The 18,356-nt window shown below is 35.5% G+C and overlaps 1 protein-coding gene across 1 annotated transcript in view; it reads right to left on the bottom strand.

Annotated features, from left to right (window-relative positions):
- The window catches only part of LOC149562341 (Insulinase (Peptidase family M16) family protein), a 333,865-nt gene that overhangs the window by 150,448 nt on the left and 165,061 nt on the right, over positions 1-18,356 (bottom strand). Inside the window, exon 14 of the mRNA XM_089825868.1 lies at positions 11,991-12,094. Coding sequence (XP_089681994.1) covers positions 11,991-12,094 — 104 coding nt within the window. The remainder of the gene's footprint in view (positions 1-11,990; positions 12,095-18,356) is intronic.

Consider the following 18,356-nt stretch of genomic DNA (forward strand, 5'->3'; position numbering starts at 1 on the left):
TACTCTCATGTGGGTCCAACCTAGGTTCACCCAAGGTCGTTCCCTGTGACTATGGATTTGGTGCAGGTACAGACTAAAGAAAGCAATTATTAAAGTATATTAGAGCTACTCAAACTGATTTTTCATTAAACATGACATTTTTGGGGTCTTTCCCAGATTCTCCCTGCATTCACCAAAGGTATCGTCCTAGGCCTATGGATTTGGCCCAACTAATATAAACATACCTCCTGAACGCCATAATGTCCCCTTTTTGGGACATTAGGAATTCTGAAGACCAATTCATAAAATATTAATTTTGGGTTAAGGGAGCTTAATGCAAATTTATTAAATGGGTCAAATTAATATTATAAAGTGGGTTAAAGGTGACAAGAAGGAAAAAGATGAAAAGACAGGAGAAGGATACTTAAGGGTTGCCATTTCAAGCATAAAAGGAGGATGAGGAGTTCATTTTCAGCATGCTTGGATTTGAGATTGATTCTCTAGTTTCTCTTTGAAGAACGTAAGAAAGCTTCAGCTTCTATTCAATATCTGAGGACACAAACACACAGGTTCTTCATGGGTCGATTGGACGTAGCCCAAATTCATCAGTTGTGGTGAATTTGCAACAAAGTTCACAGGTTGCATTTCAGATTCTTTTATCTGACTGTTAACAATGATTATATGAGTGGGTTGTTATTGTATTGCTGGTTTATATTGCAATGACGAATTCTGGAGTATTTCTTGCTTATTTACTGGTTAGTGTTTCTAGTTATTTACTGGATTTGATGGTTATTATTGTACAAATTCTTGTTTATGAATCTGAAATCTATTCGAGAAAAATTTGGAAAGGGATATCTAGGTATGATATTACAATGGTATCAGCGCCCAAAACCTTGCCAGCCTATGTGGTATCTTGAATGTAAGAAATATTTTTCAGTTACCTATGAATGACAAGAATTGAAGTTACAATTTTTATTCAGTTTGGAGAAATAAGAACTTTAGAATGGTAAATTTTCAATAGTTGATAGCTCACCTAAGTATTGAGGATTAAGAAATATTAATGAGTCTATGTGAATGGCTTGGAGTTTAATTTATTTAATATCTACCGAGCTCTCTAATATGTCCAAAGGCAGTAATTTGGCACGGAACAATAGACTGTTCTATGAAAAACTCAATCGTGGCTAATATTTGTACACAAGAGCCTTGCCAGCCTATGTGGTATCTTGAATGTCAAAAATATTTTTCAGTTACCTATGAATGACAAGAATTGAAGTTACAATTTTTATTCAGTTTGGAGAAATAAGAACTTTAGAATGGTAAATTTTCAATAGTTGATAGCTCACCTAAGTATTGAGAATTAAGAAATATTAATGAGTCTATGTGAATGGCTTGGGGTTTAATTTATTTAATATCTACCGAGCTCTCTAATATGTCCAAAGGCAGTAATTTGGCGCGGAACAATAGACTGTTCTATGAAAAACTCAATCGTGGAGTACATTTGGACACAAGAGCCTTGAACATCATCTAAGAATCACAAATCATCAGAAGGAAAACATTGTGTTTTCTTAACACTGCGACTAATCTTGCAAACTATTCACCGAGAATGGTACAAGTTGCCAACAACATCAAATAAAGTATTCTTGAAGCTTGGAGAGCTATCATGAATTATTGAGTCTTAGTCAGAGCATACAAATGGATTCTATCATTTTTTAAGCAACCAGAGACAATGATCTTCTGTGTTTAACTGTGCACTGGAGCTATGAATACAGTCTGAGTGGTTGAATCCTTTCCAAGTTTTAATAGGATGAACAGGAATGAGAAACCAACTGAACGTAGCCCAGTTGTCTTGGAGACTTACCAAGACAAAAGCATCGCTAAGTCCAGATTCGAGTAAAGAATATGGGTAATCTAAGAGCTGAAGGAGATCAGGATTACATCTTAGTGAGCACTAAGAAACATAACAGTTGTTGGCAGGAGGAAGACTCGATCTTTCACAGGAAATCAATCGTCACATCCACCTAGAAGTCATGAGTGTCATCAATTCTTTTAGATTCTGGAAATGTATTTGTTGTGTTAGTGGTTCAAGAGCATGGTATTGAGGAAAGATCTGCTACCAAAGACTTAGAGGGTGAGAAATATTAGTGGATCAAGAGCATTTCGTCAATTATCCATACCTTGTAATTATTTGTGTAATCAGTTATCCTCAATAAATCTATGTATGATGAAGTCAATTATTTTAAGTCGTCCTTATAGATCATCTTATCCTTCTGAGAAGGAAATCTGGAAAAATCATGGAAGTCTGATTCCTGTGGTACCACATCTACCAAAATCACCAACATTGTCTGAGACGCTAACTGTACCAATAATTCTGATTGTTCAGTTTTTGACATACTATGATGATCACTAGTCTCAACCTGAGCACTCACCTTCTTCTCTTTGGAAAGCTACCTGGGATTCAGTTACACATTCCTCATGAGAGAAATTGTTCTCTTTAATGCCATCCTTTTGTTGCTCTTCTTCCTTCAGAAGACACTTAAGCTTTTGTTCACATTGACTGAACACATTGCGAACCAAAGTATATGCAGATGAACAAATTGCACATTCTCTAACTTCTGCAAATATTTTCAGTATAAGCTTCTTGAAGCATGAACAGTACTAACATCGTCAAGTTCCTGGAAACTTTAACCCATCAAACCCAATACCTTCTTCATGGTAACATCATCATAGGGAATGTGCGCTGCAAAGATTCTCAAAACTTCACAGATGCTTGAAGTAACCATTAATCTAATTTCTGTATCTGAATGTGTCAACAACCAGTCTTGCTTTATTTTCACAGGGATGAGAGAAAAATATAAAAGTGTGAAGGCGATTGTTCTGCTAAACTCAAACAACCATCAAGTACATTTAAATTGTCAAAAACAACATTTCTGGGTTGATGAGGAAGTAGCATGTCACTGGCTTCTAACAATGCTTTAACCAACCAAGGTCTTTCTTCTGGTTCCATACTTGTTTTCATATTTTATTTTTATACCATGTAAAATTCCTAACCCGGAATTGAAGTTGCAGAGCAATGATTACCTTTACCTTTTTAATATGTTCCTACTATTCCAAAACTTATGTATTCAACACTGTAGATGAGCCAGTATTGAAATACTTCAAACTTGATTTATTGCAATTACTGAATGCTCTAACTAGTTCCAAAGAAATCCACGTTCTTGCTAGAGGCCTCTTCACCAAAGGTATATGGTCTTCTTGGATGTTCACAACAACCCTGCTGATGTTACTGAATATTCCTAAGTCTTGCACGTCTCACTTTGGCCTTCCTACAGAAGATTCCTTAGCATTCACACATCACACTCAGACCACTTATCGCTTTTCACTCTCAGACTACCAACCGCTTCAAAACCTTAGTCTTCCTCTTATCGTTGTAAACAATTGTCGCTGGAAATAAAGGCTCGAACTGCTCCTAACCACTTACGGTTTCCATTGGCACATCTTCAGAAGGGACTTCTCTTGTCGCTATAAACAAAGGAATGGCATCTAATATAAATAGACAGTGGTTTATGCCTCCTCATATATACAGTGGCTACCAAGTCAGATAGTATAGTCTCACACCTAGACTATATTGAGGGGGCATGACTCCTGTAAGTTTGATTATATATATAAACTTGATCGGAAATATTAATTATCTCTTTCCGATAGTTATCCTGGAATACGTTTTGGAATATTTCTTTGATTCCATCTTACTATTACAATTGTGAACTCCTTGCCAAATCTATCGATGTCAAAATGATTATGGAATAACAAATCATGGGAATTGCTCCACAATGAAACAATGCTCCCTCTGTCTTCACATGAATGAAATGTATCGTACCCGAGTCTTCTTATTCTATTGAAATTAATCACAAATACCACCAAACATATTATGTGACCACATTGCCTTTTTTGCCATAGACTTTAGACAATGTCGGGTTATATTCTGCAGCTGTATATAGACAAATTCAGTTTTGTGTCTTTCCAAAAGCACGTCCATATAAGATATTTGTCGGCATATATGTCTTCAACAGTTATTAGGACATCACAACAATACTCCAAGGTTGCGTGGCTCCTTTGATAATCGCCTTCCAATCACAAATAATGATATATGTTCCTTTGATAATTTGGAATCACCTATTTTAACTGATTGTGGGAATGATATAAATCTGAGTGCATCCCACAACGATATCCAAATTTGCAATACTGTAGAATTTGAGATTCTACTACCAAATTTACTTCCACTAGGTCAGACACGAACTCTAACGAAAGAATTTCTCCAACCCGTGATAACCACCAACTCACGATCTCCGTAGATCCTTTACTTCTCAGGAATGCTTTATGTTTGCTCAATATTGTGATTTAATCACCTTTCGATCCACTAGGTCAACACTGGTTGACGAAAGGATTTATTCACATCAATTGTTTGATCTTCAAGACATTCAATTCTTTTCTTTTTTTCTTTTTCTTTCTTTTTTTTCCCTTTTTGGTATATGTGTGTTTATACCCACAAGATGGCAAGACTAAAAGCTCTGATACCACTGTAAAATCCCAGTTTTTTGGATTTACTAAGAATGTAAATTTTCAGTTGGATCTAACAATTAAACCAAATATCTTTGAAAATTGTGATCTCATGTAATTTATTTAACTCAAAGAGATTTCAATGTATATACAGGAAATATTATTCTAATTGAATTTCTGATATCAATATTTATATTTCACTCATCTGTTTTACCACATAACTGAGAATGGAAATATTACAATATATAGAAAGATGCACCTGTTCACTGTATCTAGAATTTAACCAAACTCATCCTACAATTCCATCCATACTGCTATCTTCAATCTCAGTTTTTGTTTAGACAATCATTTAATTCTGGCATTCTCTCTTCCACAAACCACAATTGAATATATTTCGACATATGGTAACTTTGACAATAAATATTGATATAGATGTGCTTGCTCTCTGATTCCACTAGGTCAGAAGGATCTGACGAAAAGAATAATTTATTCACCACCTTAGCAATCAAGCTTCTCCAATACCATTCCCCCTTTCCACCTTCTTGGCAATGCCTTTATAAGGGAAGAAATTCCTGTAATACAACTTCCTCCAAACAACTCTTATAATTGATAATTTAATATTCGTTTTTGATTTATTAACTAATATTAAATTATAATAATTAATAATATTAGTTTATAAAATACTTAACTAATCTTAGATAATTATCATTATTTATTCCATCTCTTAATTTAGGGACATTACAAATAGCCTCTATTATTACTGGAAAAAGCACACCATAATGCTACCCATTCAGTTTCCAATAAAATCACTCATCTACGACTTGAATAAACATAACCATTCAATCCTCTATTGAAAACACCAACTGAAAATCTCTACTGCCACAAATAAACTTGATTTGTTGAATATAGAAAAGGCGAAAACTGATTCATCACAATGAACCAACACTCATCAAGGCACCAGGTAAGACACGTCGGTCATAACTTGAGCCACCACTCAAGAAGACCCAATGCCATGTCATCACAAACCCGATATGAGGAGTGAATATCAAGCAACTCTTTTAATGGTAGGGAGAAGAGTAACCAATGGCATAGATGTAAATATGTGAATGAACAAAACAGCTCGACGTCGGATACCATAACAACATGGAGTTATGCAGAGACAGTAACAGCAAGGAGTTGGTTTACCTCACCTGTATCTTATCGAGCATACATGTTTTTGGTTCTTAACAAGGTATGAGTTATGCTACTTCTGCCATTTCATTTCAGTGAACTCCTTCCCCCGAGATACTATACCAGCCACAATTGCAACAGTCCAAAAATAGTTGCCAACCCGATGCTAAGGACAGAGCTCAGAGACAAAATGTCTCTATATTTGTTATACACTTGGCAACACGAACATAGCAGTTTCAAACCAACCAAAGTTCCTTACAGTTCATGTCATGCCAAATGCGTTACACATTTGGAATCATTCCCTTTCAATTATTGTCATTTCCACAACTCGGCAATCTCCACTAGTTTCGCCAATATAGCTTTCACGGCTATAATATCTTCATCTGTCACGCATCACCAAGACAGTTACCAAGCAATCGGGATATAGAAAATTGAAAATAACCTCTTCCCATGCATCAAACTTCTTCTTCGGGCTGATACAAGGCTCAAAGTTTTAAAGCAAAGCTTGAAGCAAGTCGATGATGACACAAAGCTTGTGAAAGACCCTCAACGATTGTTGAATGGCTACACTTAATCACCTAAGTAGCTCCCATACGACAGAAAAAGGGACCATAGAAGAACTTCTGAATCTTTCCTTCCAAGCGGAGACAACAAATATAGATTTAATCATCCATGAAATATGAAATACATTATACTCTTCATAAAATATTTGCCATGATAACTTCAATCTTTAAACAATCGAATCCATATGATTTATTCTACCAGCCAAGAGTCACTCACGCAAATATGAAAACCTTCAATGTACCACAGGTTCAAACTTTCTAACTTTCTTTGAAGTTCTAGTATTTGAGTTGGGCCCTTGATTTCAAATATTACGAAGTCCTTGATGCAAATTTAGAAAGGATTTTGAAACCTGTGAACTACGCACTTAGTTTCTCTGAGATAACCTAACTTGGATGTCGGAAAACATAAAGGATCTGTGGATGTCGGAAAACATAAAGGATCTGAGATATAATGCTCGATTTATTAGACGAGCCTGCACACATATTTGATCCTTACTTGAACCTAGCACAATAGTAACCAGTCGAAAACTCTCAACTATTTTAAACTTTAAGAGTTACTCAAAATTTGTCTTTGAAAAGGAATTTCCAATAAAATTTTGATAAACCCCTTTTTGAAAATTGTTTTTGAACAAACTCCACAGCATAGCAGGACTTATAGCTCTAGCAATAGCATCACTTTATTTCTCACAAAGAAATACTCTTCCAAACCTCCAAAAGAAAATAACTTTCAAAACATTTATTAGAAAATTTAAACCATTTAGATTAAACCTTTTGTAAAATGTTTCTAATGAAATCTCTTATTAGAATTTCTGATAAACAATTTCCAATAACCACACAGGGTAGCAGAGTACATGACTCTAATACCACTAAAATATCCCAAACGGATATTGACCCGATTTCTTTCTCAAAGTATCATTCAAAACATAAATATTTGAAGTTGTATTATTAAAACCCAATAATATAAACCATAGGAAATATCCCCAATACAAATTCATCCAGTTTCTTTCTCAAAACAATATTCAGGATTCAAGCATATGAAAATTCATTACAAACCAACAGTAAAAAACTGGTAAACTCTCATAAAATTCCTTAAAACATGTTATTGCATCATACAACAGCAATACAATAACCAACATTCAAAATCCAATCTTAAACACAATTTTACAGTCAGAATGGAACACTAAGAGAAGAACCTATAAATACATGCAAGACACCTGATGTGACGTTTCCACGGAAAATGGGTTTCCGTCCAACGTCTACCGGCACGAGGGGCTACGTCCTCACACTGGCTGAAAGCTAAAGCTTTTGAATAACTCTCGCAAGAGAGAAACTGAAATCTGAATTATAAATCAAGCATGCCTAAATGAATGAGCCTCTCTCCTTTTAATCCACAAGGTTGTGACTCTCTAACTCCCCTCCTGGCTTTTCATCTTATCCCTCCTTGTCCTCTTTAGCCCACCTTTAATATTAAATTGCCCCTTTTTATTCACGCTCTCATAGGCAATTTTAATATTATATGAATATGTCTTTAAATCTTCTAATGTCCCAAAAGGCGACATTACAGCTTACAAGGGTTAGATTATGACAAAGATCCTGCCTATGCTAAGAGGGCTAATGTTCTAGAAACAATGGCAAATGCTAGACGATTCGTTATTATGTTGGATCTTGAATGTAATGATCTGATTTTTCAAATGTCTTAATGTTTTCTTGCTGAAATTAGGGAGCATCACTCAAACAATCTAAAGGCTTGCATGCACACTATCATGTCCTTAATCCTTGAAGAAAAAGATGAAATATGCAAGAAGTTGCAATCTGAATTGTTGACTATCTGGACTAAAGAACATATTGTATCTTTCCCTGCATACAAATTTTCCAAAAGACTGATTGAGCATGATACTGAAATAGTCAAGGGGCTTATGACTGAAGGTGAGTTATTTTCAGCAGGAATACAAGTTGGAGGATCTCTAAAAATGAGCAAAAACCAAATGAGAAGAAAACAGATTTGTTTTACATGCTAGCAAACTTGGACACCTAATCACATTTATGAGAATTATAATAGAGTTAAAACAGACAGAAATTCAGGCCAGCAATGAAGAAAATGAAAATCTCACAACTTTGACATTACTAAACAAAAAAGGTGGAATGGATTATGTAACTCTCTATATTGGTGACTTAGGGATAGTTATAGACAAGCATCTTGAAGAGGATGGTCTAATTGGAGGAGAGAGTGTGTTGGAGACTTTAGATGATGAGAATTTACTTTAAAATGATGACATAACAGCCATCTTGTCTTTGCCCACAAATCAATCAAACAAGGAGCTTGAAGTCTACGATGACATTGATGACGCCCTTGTGAGGACTGATGAATCATGTAATTTTTATGACAGAAACTCACTTTTACATAATAGTGATTTACTTGAACAATCAAAAACAGAATTTAAGGAAGACGGTGTTATGGATGACCAACTAGAAAATGCATGCCAAAGTGACAATGATTCTTTGAAAAAACAGTTGAAAGTTGATGAACATATGATTGTTGCAGCCTTAGTGTGTTATGATGATATTCACAGGATCGTTGAGGATTTCTATAGCAAGGCACAAATGGAAAAGAGGCAAAGGGGAATGGAAAGTGGTTCTGACATTGCTGATTCACAAAGACTTATGGTAGCCTTGGAGACTATGAAATCAGATTACTTTATTCCACTGTGAAGGTTGTTGGAGCATATGTTAAGCAATTAAGAGAAAAAGAAGATGAGGTTAATAGGCTCAACAAGGAGCTTAATGTTGCTCAAATGCATTGGATAATACACTAGTTGTTGTTCATTAAGCAGAAAATCAGATTGTTGGCACCAAACAATCTAGGGAACAAGAGGATAAAGGACGGCATGAGTTTTTCTAAGAAGTGATTAAGGAACTTGATAGCATTCAGCAGCCTTACGACTTGGATAGCTGCTCCAAGAGATCAAGTAACAAAATTCTAGATCATATTAAGCTAGTAGACAATTCCTCGTTTGAGGGGGATGATGATTGGACATTCAATAATCCACTTTTTAAGCTGAATATAGAAGATCTTTTGATGAGAATGATCTTGAGTGGAGGATGTGGGACCCAGTTGCAATTCCTAGCAATGAGTTTTGTTTACAGGATTGGTGTGGTGACCTGATTTTCAGATTTAATACTGTTTCTCTTTCTCCAATCAGCTTACACATTGTTTTAGTTTCTGACTTACACATGAGTTGTACAGACTCCTTGCTTCACCATCTGAATAGATCTTGGTTGAGAATTGATGGGAATTATAATCTGATCATAGGGGATGGATTCTAAATCCTTTATGTACTCATGACAGCAATGCACCCAGGTGTATTTTAAACTGATGACAGAATATATGGCCTCTCTGCACCTTTGATATTCCTTTCAGCTATTGAGCAGTTTGATTCCTTCATCAATAGTTTAGGATGGACAGTTATGATGCAGATTAGCATGCATTTCCATAGGAGATCACTCATAGATGAAGAGTTGTTCAATATTAATAGCTCCTTGAGACATTTATATCTTCTCATATCTAGTGGTCCTAATGGTATAATAGTGTGGGATCTTGGCATTGGTATGATCGATGTTTCACTTTGGCAGTGTATTGATGAGTGGTTTCACAATTTTGGACCCATCACTCATATCATAAGTTGCCGGTTCAGATTATGGTACAAATGCGGATTCGAGAATAGGGTTTGAAATTCGTCCAAATATTTTTTGGGTTGGTATTGGATTTGTTTTGGGTTCGTTCATATCAAAACATATGGTTTTTTTTAAAAATATGCGTGTGTATGCAACAACAAATAAATCCATACACCACTTTGCTAATAGTAAAGGAACATAGCAAAATACACAACCATATCTACGTTTCATTTCAATAGGATATTAATTGCATCATTTAGCCATAAATACAACATCATACACTTGTTTGGTCGCATGCATGGAACACGTTTCCATATCAAGGGACAGTTTGAGAATGAAAGGAATCATCAAAAGGTAAGTGCAGTTATCTGAATTCCTTTTATGTTGGTTAGAGGGTTTCTAACCAAGCTAGATCAAAAGTTGAGATTCAGATTTTAAGCCTTGGATTCAAAGAATATATCATTGTTTTTTTAAAACAAATTCCTCTATAATTGTCAAGTTGGACTTGACCAATTGTCAATTTGGATTTCCTCTATAACCAAGTTTTCATTTTTACTCACAAATGCATAAATGACATTAAAACCATCTGTTTTGGCCTTTTTAGTGGTCAGTTTTAACGTTGGGAGATTCAAATAGATCAAATCAGGCAAAACAACACTTCAAAGAAGTTTTAAAAAAATTGTTTCAAGACCAAATTCAGCTCGGGTTTGGCTGTTGGGCCCCAAATTCTTCAAAATTCACTCCAAATTCTGCCTAGATTACTTAGACAGGATGTACAGCGAATCTGTGGCTTTGTAGACGAATTTGGAGAGAATTTGACAAGGACCAGACTTTGTACAGAAATGAACCAGAGTTTGAGGGTTTCTGGAGAGAATTTGTTGACTTAGCTTATATCAAAGTAGCACAGCGGGTTGTTGGAGCATTTTTCCTGAGGTTGGTTTGGGATTTGGTAGTTAATAGGATGAGTGCTTTACCTCTTAATAATTATGACGAATTGCTATACAGTCTTGGGCTTGGAGAAATTTTAATCGGAGTACCACAACAGATGGATGTAGCAGTAATTTTCTGATTAGGCAATAGGGCTACATGCAGATTTATGTGGGAACCTAGCACTGAGTGCTTAAGGACAAGCAATCTCGAAGAGGGAGGACTTGTAATGTCCCCTTTTTGGGACATTAGGAATTTTGAAGACAAATTCAGAAAATATTAATTTTGGCTTAAGGGAGCTTAACATGAATTTAATAAATGGATCGAATTAATATATGAAGTGGGTTAAAGGCTACAAGAAGGAAAAAGACCAAAGGACAAGAGAAGGAAACTAAAGGGTCACCGTTTCAAGCATAAAAGAAGGATGAGGAGTTCATTTTCAGCATGCTTGGATTTGTGATTGAATTTCCAGTTTCTCTTTGGAGAACGTAAGGAAGCTTCAACTTCTATTCAAGATCCGAGGACGCAAACTCTTAGGTTCTTCTTGGGTGGATTGCACGTAGCCCCAATTCATCAACTATAGTGAGTTCGTAATAGAGTTCACAGTTTCATTTCAGGTTCTTTTATGATTAACCAATTTGACTATTATTACTATTCATACGATTGGATTGTTATTGTATTGTTGGTTTATAATGTAATAGCAAATTCTGGAGTATTTGTTGGTTATTATTGTATAAATTATTTTTTATGCTTCTGAAATCTATTTGAGGAAAAATTGGAAAGGGATATCCGAGTAGGATATTACAAACCACATCCATAGGCATGAGGTAGAACCAATGGAAAATCCAAGTCAGACCCAGACCAGGATCACTCCCCAGTCAAGATCAATCCTAGTTGGGCCAGGGTTCTTGCAAAACAGAGTAATTAAACCAAAAATTAAAAACAGTAAGCAAGATTCATAAATGAACGATAATGAACACTAACATTATATTTTACTTATACGATATGCAGTAGTTCCTATATTCTATATTACAGATAGAGAAACATTCAAAAAAGTGATGCCAAGTACAAAGAAATAAATTTGAAGACATACTATAGATAAGCATATATTCAAAATGTACTAACCTGGACCTACTTGGAAGAAGCTGATCCAAAACCATTTGAATTGTAATTGGATTAAACTTGGAAGGCAGCGATGATGCCACCAACCAATCTTCAAGTGGATACAACTAAGAATCGAGTAATTCACTAGGATTAGTAATTGTTACAAACTTATAAGGCAACAGTCTTTTCAAAATATTTAGATCTTAAAGAAGCCAGATGCTACTGACCAAAAAGCTTACCATTAATGTGTATTCCCAGAAACCTCAACTTTTCCAATTAATCCAATTACAAAGATAGAATATCTACTTTATTAAACATGGCAAAAAGAGGAGAGTATGGGCCGGCACAAAAACAATAGAGGAAAAAAATTAACTTATGATTAAAATAATTAATATTGCATAAATCCAGCACATGTTAACAGCTGAAGCTATAACCCAAAATGTTTATTTTAAAGTGCTTATGTAACAGCATGGCCTGGTTCCTCAGTAAAACCATGGGGAAACTCACAAAAGGGTTAAAGATATTATTAATACTCAGTAGATTTCTTCCTTCTAGATGATATCAACAGACAGTAAGGATGAAAGGCACCGTTCACCATATGTACAGTTTGAATCGATCCTGGCTACTAAGATAATCAAAACTTTTAAAATGGTAAACCATTTATATTCACACTAAATGGCATTCTTTCACAGTGTAAAATGACAAATCTCTTCTACTATGAAGATTAATAACCTTTTGAATACAATCATGAGATCTAGATACTTTCAAATTCCCAATATCCACACTTATATGGTACCCTCGATATATCAGCTTCCAGTTTTAACTGAAAAATAAAATAAACATGTTTAATAAGGAATTATATTAAATGATACTGTAATCCACTTTTGTTATATATGAGACACTACTTCATTTATATAATTTAACTTGAATAATTGCTTTATTGATCCAACTTCAACTTATAAAGAAGTAAATAATGCAATTGATTCAATTGTATTTATATAAATGCATGTACAAGATAATATCAAATACCAATTGCTGGTAATTTCAAATGCATATCCTGAATCTCTGTGTAGTTTTCAAGCATGAAGTATACATGGAAAGACTGTCTGATATGAAAATGCTCAAAAACCTGAATGGCTTTTTCTAATAGTGCACCCTGCATACACAGGTCAATACGATGATTCACTGGCAGAGATATAGGCTGTCTCTAGTATTGTTGATTTTTTTATACTTTGATTCTCTGATTGGTGAAGCTGTCCCTAATATAGAAGTAGTGGATGATGCTTCTTCAAAGGGTGTTGTCTCTGATATATAATTGAATAGCTTGCACCAGCGGTTGCTTATGGCAACCTTTAATGTTCTTAACCGAGCACTCCACAAGGGAATATATATTTTATCAAATATCAAATCTCGTCTGCTTTCTAGCATGAAATGATCATCGTAATATATGTGTGGTTTAGGAGATGTAATTGAAAGGACACCTCAATACTTTGAGAGTTGTCTTATACCATACTTGTCTCATGCCTTTGGGAGTTTGCAACCTTTCGTGAAGAGACAAACGATATACTACTGTTAGTTTATTAGTATCTTGAAGCATTGACACAGTTAAAAGTGGGCAAGATAAGAAAAATATAGATTTATTAATGTTCAACAAAAGACCACAGTGGGTCCACAGGACTGCTGAACACAAGAAAAAATATTTACTAACAGCAAGGACACCAAATGGCGCTTGGAGGAAATCAACAACAAAAACGAACAAGCAACAACAGAAAGAGAAAGAAGCAAGTCTGTCCCAACAAAAGACCACAAGATCCCACTACAAAGCCAGAGATCAAATCTAATCTGCTTCCTAGCATGAAATGATCATCATAGTATGTGTGGTTTAGGAAATGTGTTTGAAGGAGGCCTCCGTACTTAAAATGTTGTCTTATAGAAGACTTGTCTCACGCCTTTGGGAGTTCGCAACCTTTGGTGAAGAGACTAAACGATATATTAATGGTAGTTTATTAGTATCGTGAAGCGTTGGTAAAGTAAAAAGTGAGAAAGATGAGATAAAAATAAATTTATTAATGTCCAACAAAAGAATACAATCGGTCCATGGGACTGCTGAACACGAGACAAAAGGACCTACTAACAGCAAGGACACCAAACGGCGCCTGAAAGAAAACAACAAAAACAAACAAGGAACAACAGAAAGAGAAAGGAGTAAGTTCTCCCCAGAAAAGACTCCAAGACCCCACTACAAAACCATAGCATCAAAGGAGAACACCAAAACAAAAGGGTAGGTAATGCAAGTAGCATATTAGACCTTTTCAAGAACTCCCAAATCCACCATATAGTTCAATGATCAATACAATTTCTTCAACATGATATAGGAATTAACACATGTGAAATAAACCCTATTCTGGTCATGAAAATACAGTCATAAACAGTCATCAATAATTCTTCAAATATTCATAATCAAGCCAAACCCACCATGCATATTGTAGAATGGGTAATTATATATCATGTCTCCAATTTATAGCAAGATCCGATGGTGCTATAAAAAGTTATGAATGTTTTCCCAAAACTGGTCACCGTGAATCAGAGTTTTGGGCAGTTATAAACGGTTTTCACCAAAACTTTGATAACTTCCTCAATAGTGCATGAAATCATCTCAAACCAAAAGAAATGGAGGGCTTATTCAATTTACTAAAATACCATTATAGAAATACACTTGTTTCCAGGCTGTACATGGCCATACAATACCTGAAAACAAGAGGAAAAACTTTCAAGACAACAAAACGATAGATTTAAACAATGAAAATATGATACCAAAATGCTTCCAATGATTTCCAATCCTTCTCCAACTTTACATCCTGCCTATGAACGACCATTAAACGGTTTTAATAGAATTTACAAATTCATGTGGAAGTTATAACTACTAAACTTCCTCTTATGACCATCCAACTTCCCATTTTGTGTTTTCACAACTTTTAAAAAGTTGCATTTCACAACTTCTACAATATTTGACTCAAATGACTTTAAAACTTTACAAGAACATTCCAAACATATTAGAATGGAATAATAATGTCCTTTATCACCATTTTACAACTTCATGGTTATTTTATACAAATTTTATGAAATAACCAGTTCAAGACAATAATAAGAGAAAATTAAATACTTTGTTGGTGCCCTTGCACTAGTAGGTCGAAGAGCAAGTAGCATGCCAAGAACGCCTCCGAAATTTCTTGTGAGAGGAAGGAAATCATTGCTGAAAAGAACTTCGGGCTCACAGATTTGGAAGGACTAGAAAGTGGATCAAGCTAAGATTTGGTGCCACGTGTTGAGTGAAGCTCGAGGAAAAAGGAGGTGATAAGCTAACAAGACTACATAATGATAGGGTCTTGATGCTGGAGCAAATGATCCCAAAGCCCAATAAACTCCTGAAGATAAAGAGCAAGACATCTTTGATCCATGAATTTGAGGAAGGTGGAACAAGAATGAACCCTACTGAAAAGGTCGTAGAACCTCCCTCTGATCTCATAGAATATAGGATACTAAAAGATGAAGTGCTCCTCCATCTCATTCGTCCAGATGTTGCACAACCAAAAAAACCATGTTCACCTTGTCAAGTTGATGATTTGTCTCAATATGAAGTTGATGAGAGCCCACTCTGAAAGAAACAAGAGGAATCCAAAGGAAATGCAACTAGTCATAGGACATGTAAGAAGGGCAGACAATAAGTCCATTCTTCATCTCTAAAAATATTTAGCATAAAACGCCATCTCAAGGAAAAGAACCCTATGGGTGTTCACCTAAGCGGTATGGATGAACTGTATGTAGAGGTCAAATCTAACATACTTGTTCAACTCTTAACTAGACAGGAGGAGGTGATCAAGAGCATCAAAAGAGTATTGGAAAGGTGGAAGAACATTCATGGAAAGGTGGAAGAACATTCATCTCAATCCCAATTGACTCAAGAAGAGTAGAAGCCTCTCCAAACCAATCACGCCCCTAATTTAAAGAAACAAAAGTCATGAGAGACTCTGATGAGAAATAAGTGATGTAGGACTACCGATGGTAACCCTCATGGGAGTAAAATAAAAAATAAAGACCATGCAAGAAAAACAAGTTCAAACATTGCCCCATGTTTACAAGGGTGAGCCCCATACACTACAAGAACAATATCTTGAGAAATGAATTATTGGTATCCTATGAATCGTTGATAAAGAAGAATTTGAACCTGCTAACAAGAAGTCTAATCAGGCTCCAATAGGGAAGGCCCCCAAACCACCAACCCACAAAGAATAGTAGGTATGATCAACGAAACCATGAAAGTCATCTTGGATGTGGTGTCTTGGACATGATGTTGGAAGCACTATCTCTCAAGAATGGCTACATACCTATAACCCTTGTTGATACACAACTAGAGGGTGGACCTTAAACTAAAACAACAACCAAAGAACTTAGCCTCTAGTTAAGTGCAAAAAGAGATCTTAATCTCCACCGCTCTGAAGGAAAAATGTAGGTGAGAAATCTTAACGCAGATGAAAACCATCACCTTATCACCTTAGTTTTCCCCAAATCAAGTATCAATTGTTGTAAGTCACAAAAGGCCAAAAGAACATCATCGACAAAGAGAAAAATAGAAATCAGAACCTAGTGGAGTAGGCAACCGTCATCAACAAGGGACAGGTCCTAGAAAAACCTCTTGAGCTCATCAATATCAGTACGGTATAAAGTAGGGGATAGGAAGCAGCCTTGTTTAGCCACAAAAGAGCTCCTATTGAAATCAAAGAATCCCGTGAGGTCTTAAGATGACCCAAAACTCTCTGGTAAAGTCTCATGATAGCAGTAAGGAGAATGTTAGATAAGCCAATGTCACAAACTCTGAAGCCTGGCGATCCTTGGAGCACAATCAAAAGCTTTGGAGAAATCCACAAAGCAATTGTCGTGTCCCATTTTTAAGGTTAGTGAATTTCATTGTGTCGTTAGTCCGTTTTTCCTTGGTCTCATGGGCTAACTAAGTATTCTCTAGGATCAATTCAGTTTTTGCCCTAGGCAGTTTCAGTTGTTAGCCAATTAGTGTTGTTTCAGAGGAGTTTCCAAACACTTACTATTTTTAGTAAGCAGGATTAGTATTCTTGGAACTTTAGTGTTCAACTAGGAGTGTCTCGTCAAGAACTTTCTAGCAAGCTATTGCACATGCTTATCTAAGTCCATCTAATGAATGGTTTTAATGCCTATAGAACTTAATTGATTTATTAATAAAGTGATTTTATAAAATAAGTTCATATTATTAAATGTCACTTTATTATTATGGGTAGTTAACCTTAGTGGGAAAAGGTGTTATTTTAAAAAATAAATTAAGAGATAGAAGAGGGAATGTGAAGGGTCACCAAGTTGTGTTTAATAGAAGGAAGCAGGGCGCATTTCAGCATGCTTGGTTTATTATTTCAAATTTCATTTTTCTCTCTTGGAAAATTTACAAAAGCTACCAACTTCCAATAGGTGATGACAGAAACCCTCAATCTTGCACAGTGGATAGAAACCAATTGTTGGTTAAAGACATCACATAGGAGTTTCATATTGTGCTTCAAGTTCATATTTTTCATATACAATCTTGTCACATTTTCTATAAATACAATTGGATTTCTTGGTCATTTTGTTTAAGAACTTCAATGAAATATTATATCTGAAAAATATTATTCTGCTAAAGATTTGTTGCAATAACATTTTGAGACTTATTTTTATCTGGTCATTTAATGGGGGTTTTGCAGGTAAAATCTGAAATGCATTGCATGAAGTTATTTGTTTGAAATTTCTAAGATATGAGATTTGGGGCAAATATGCAGTTAGGGATAGTACAGCAACAATAAACCTTTCAGGAGCGATGTCAAGCTTCATCAATAATTGTCTTAAGAGTCCGAATATTTTCTATGGTCTGATAATCTAGTATCAAAAGTTGGGCCCGGGTTATGATTCGGATGGATAGTGTCGTGACCAAGAGGGAGGAAACCTCAAGCAGAACACATGATTGAAGAGATCGAATTAATTTGACTCCAAAACGGTGAAACCATGCACTAGAAGAACTCAACTCAAAATCCCTCTTTACCCGCAGCCCTACTATTGTTAAGAGTTGTAAGTTGTAACTAGTTCCCTGATGTTTGTGTGAGTGAAAATATGGCAATCGGTGGGGAAAGTGATATGGCAGAGGGATTGGTCATGGCTATCATAGAGCAAAGAGGTATGGGAGACTAGAAGGTTGTGGTGCAACTCAAATGAGAGGCGAGATGTAATGTCCCCATTTTCATGAGCATTTAAGTCCAAGGATTAGCCTATTTCCTGACCATGTTAGGTTAATAATATGGTTCAAAGGGTCCAGTTTGGTGCATCACAATGCTT

This window comes from Cupressus sempervirens, chromosome 4 (genome assembly GCF_028749045.1).
Source record: "Cupressus sempervirens isolate cs-2001-9-10 chromosome 4, ASM2874904v1, whole genome shotgun sequence".
NCBI classification, from domain to species: domain Eukaryota; kingdom Viridiplantae; phylum Streptophyta; class Pinopsida; order Cupressales; family Cupressaceae; genus Cupressus; species Cupressus sempervirens.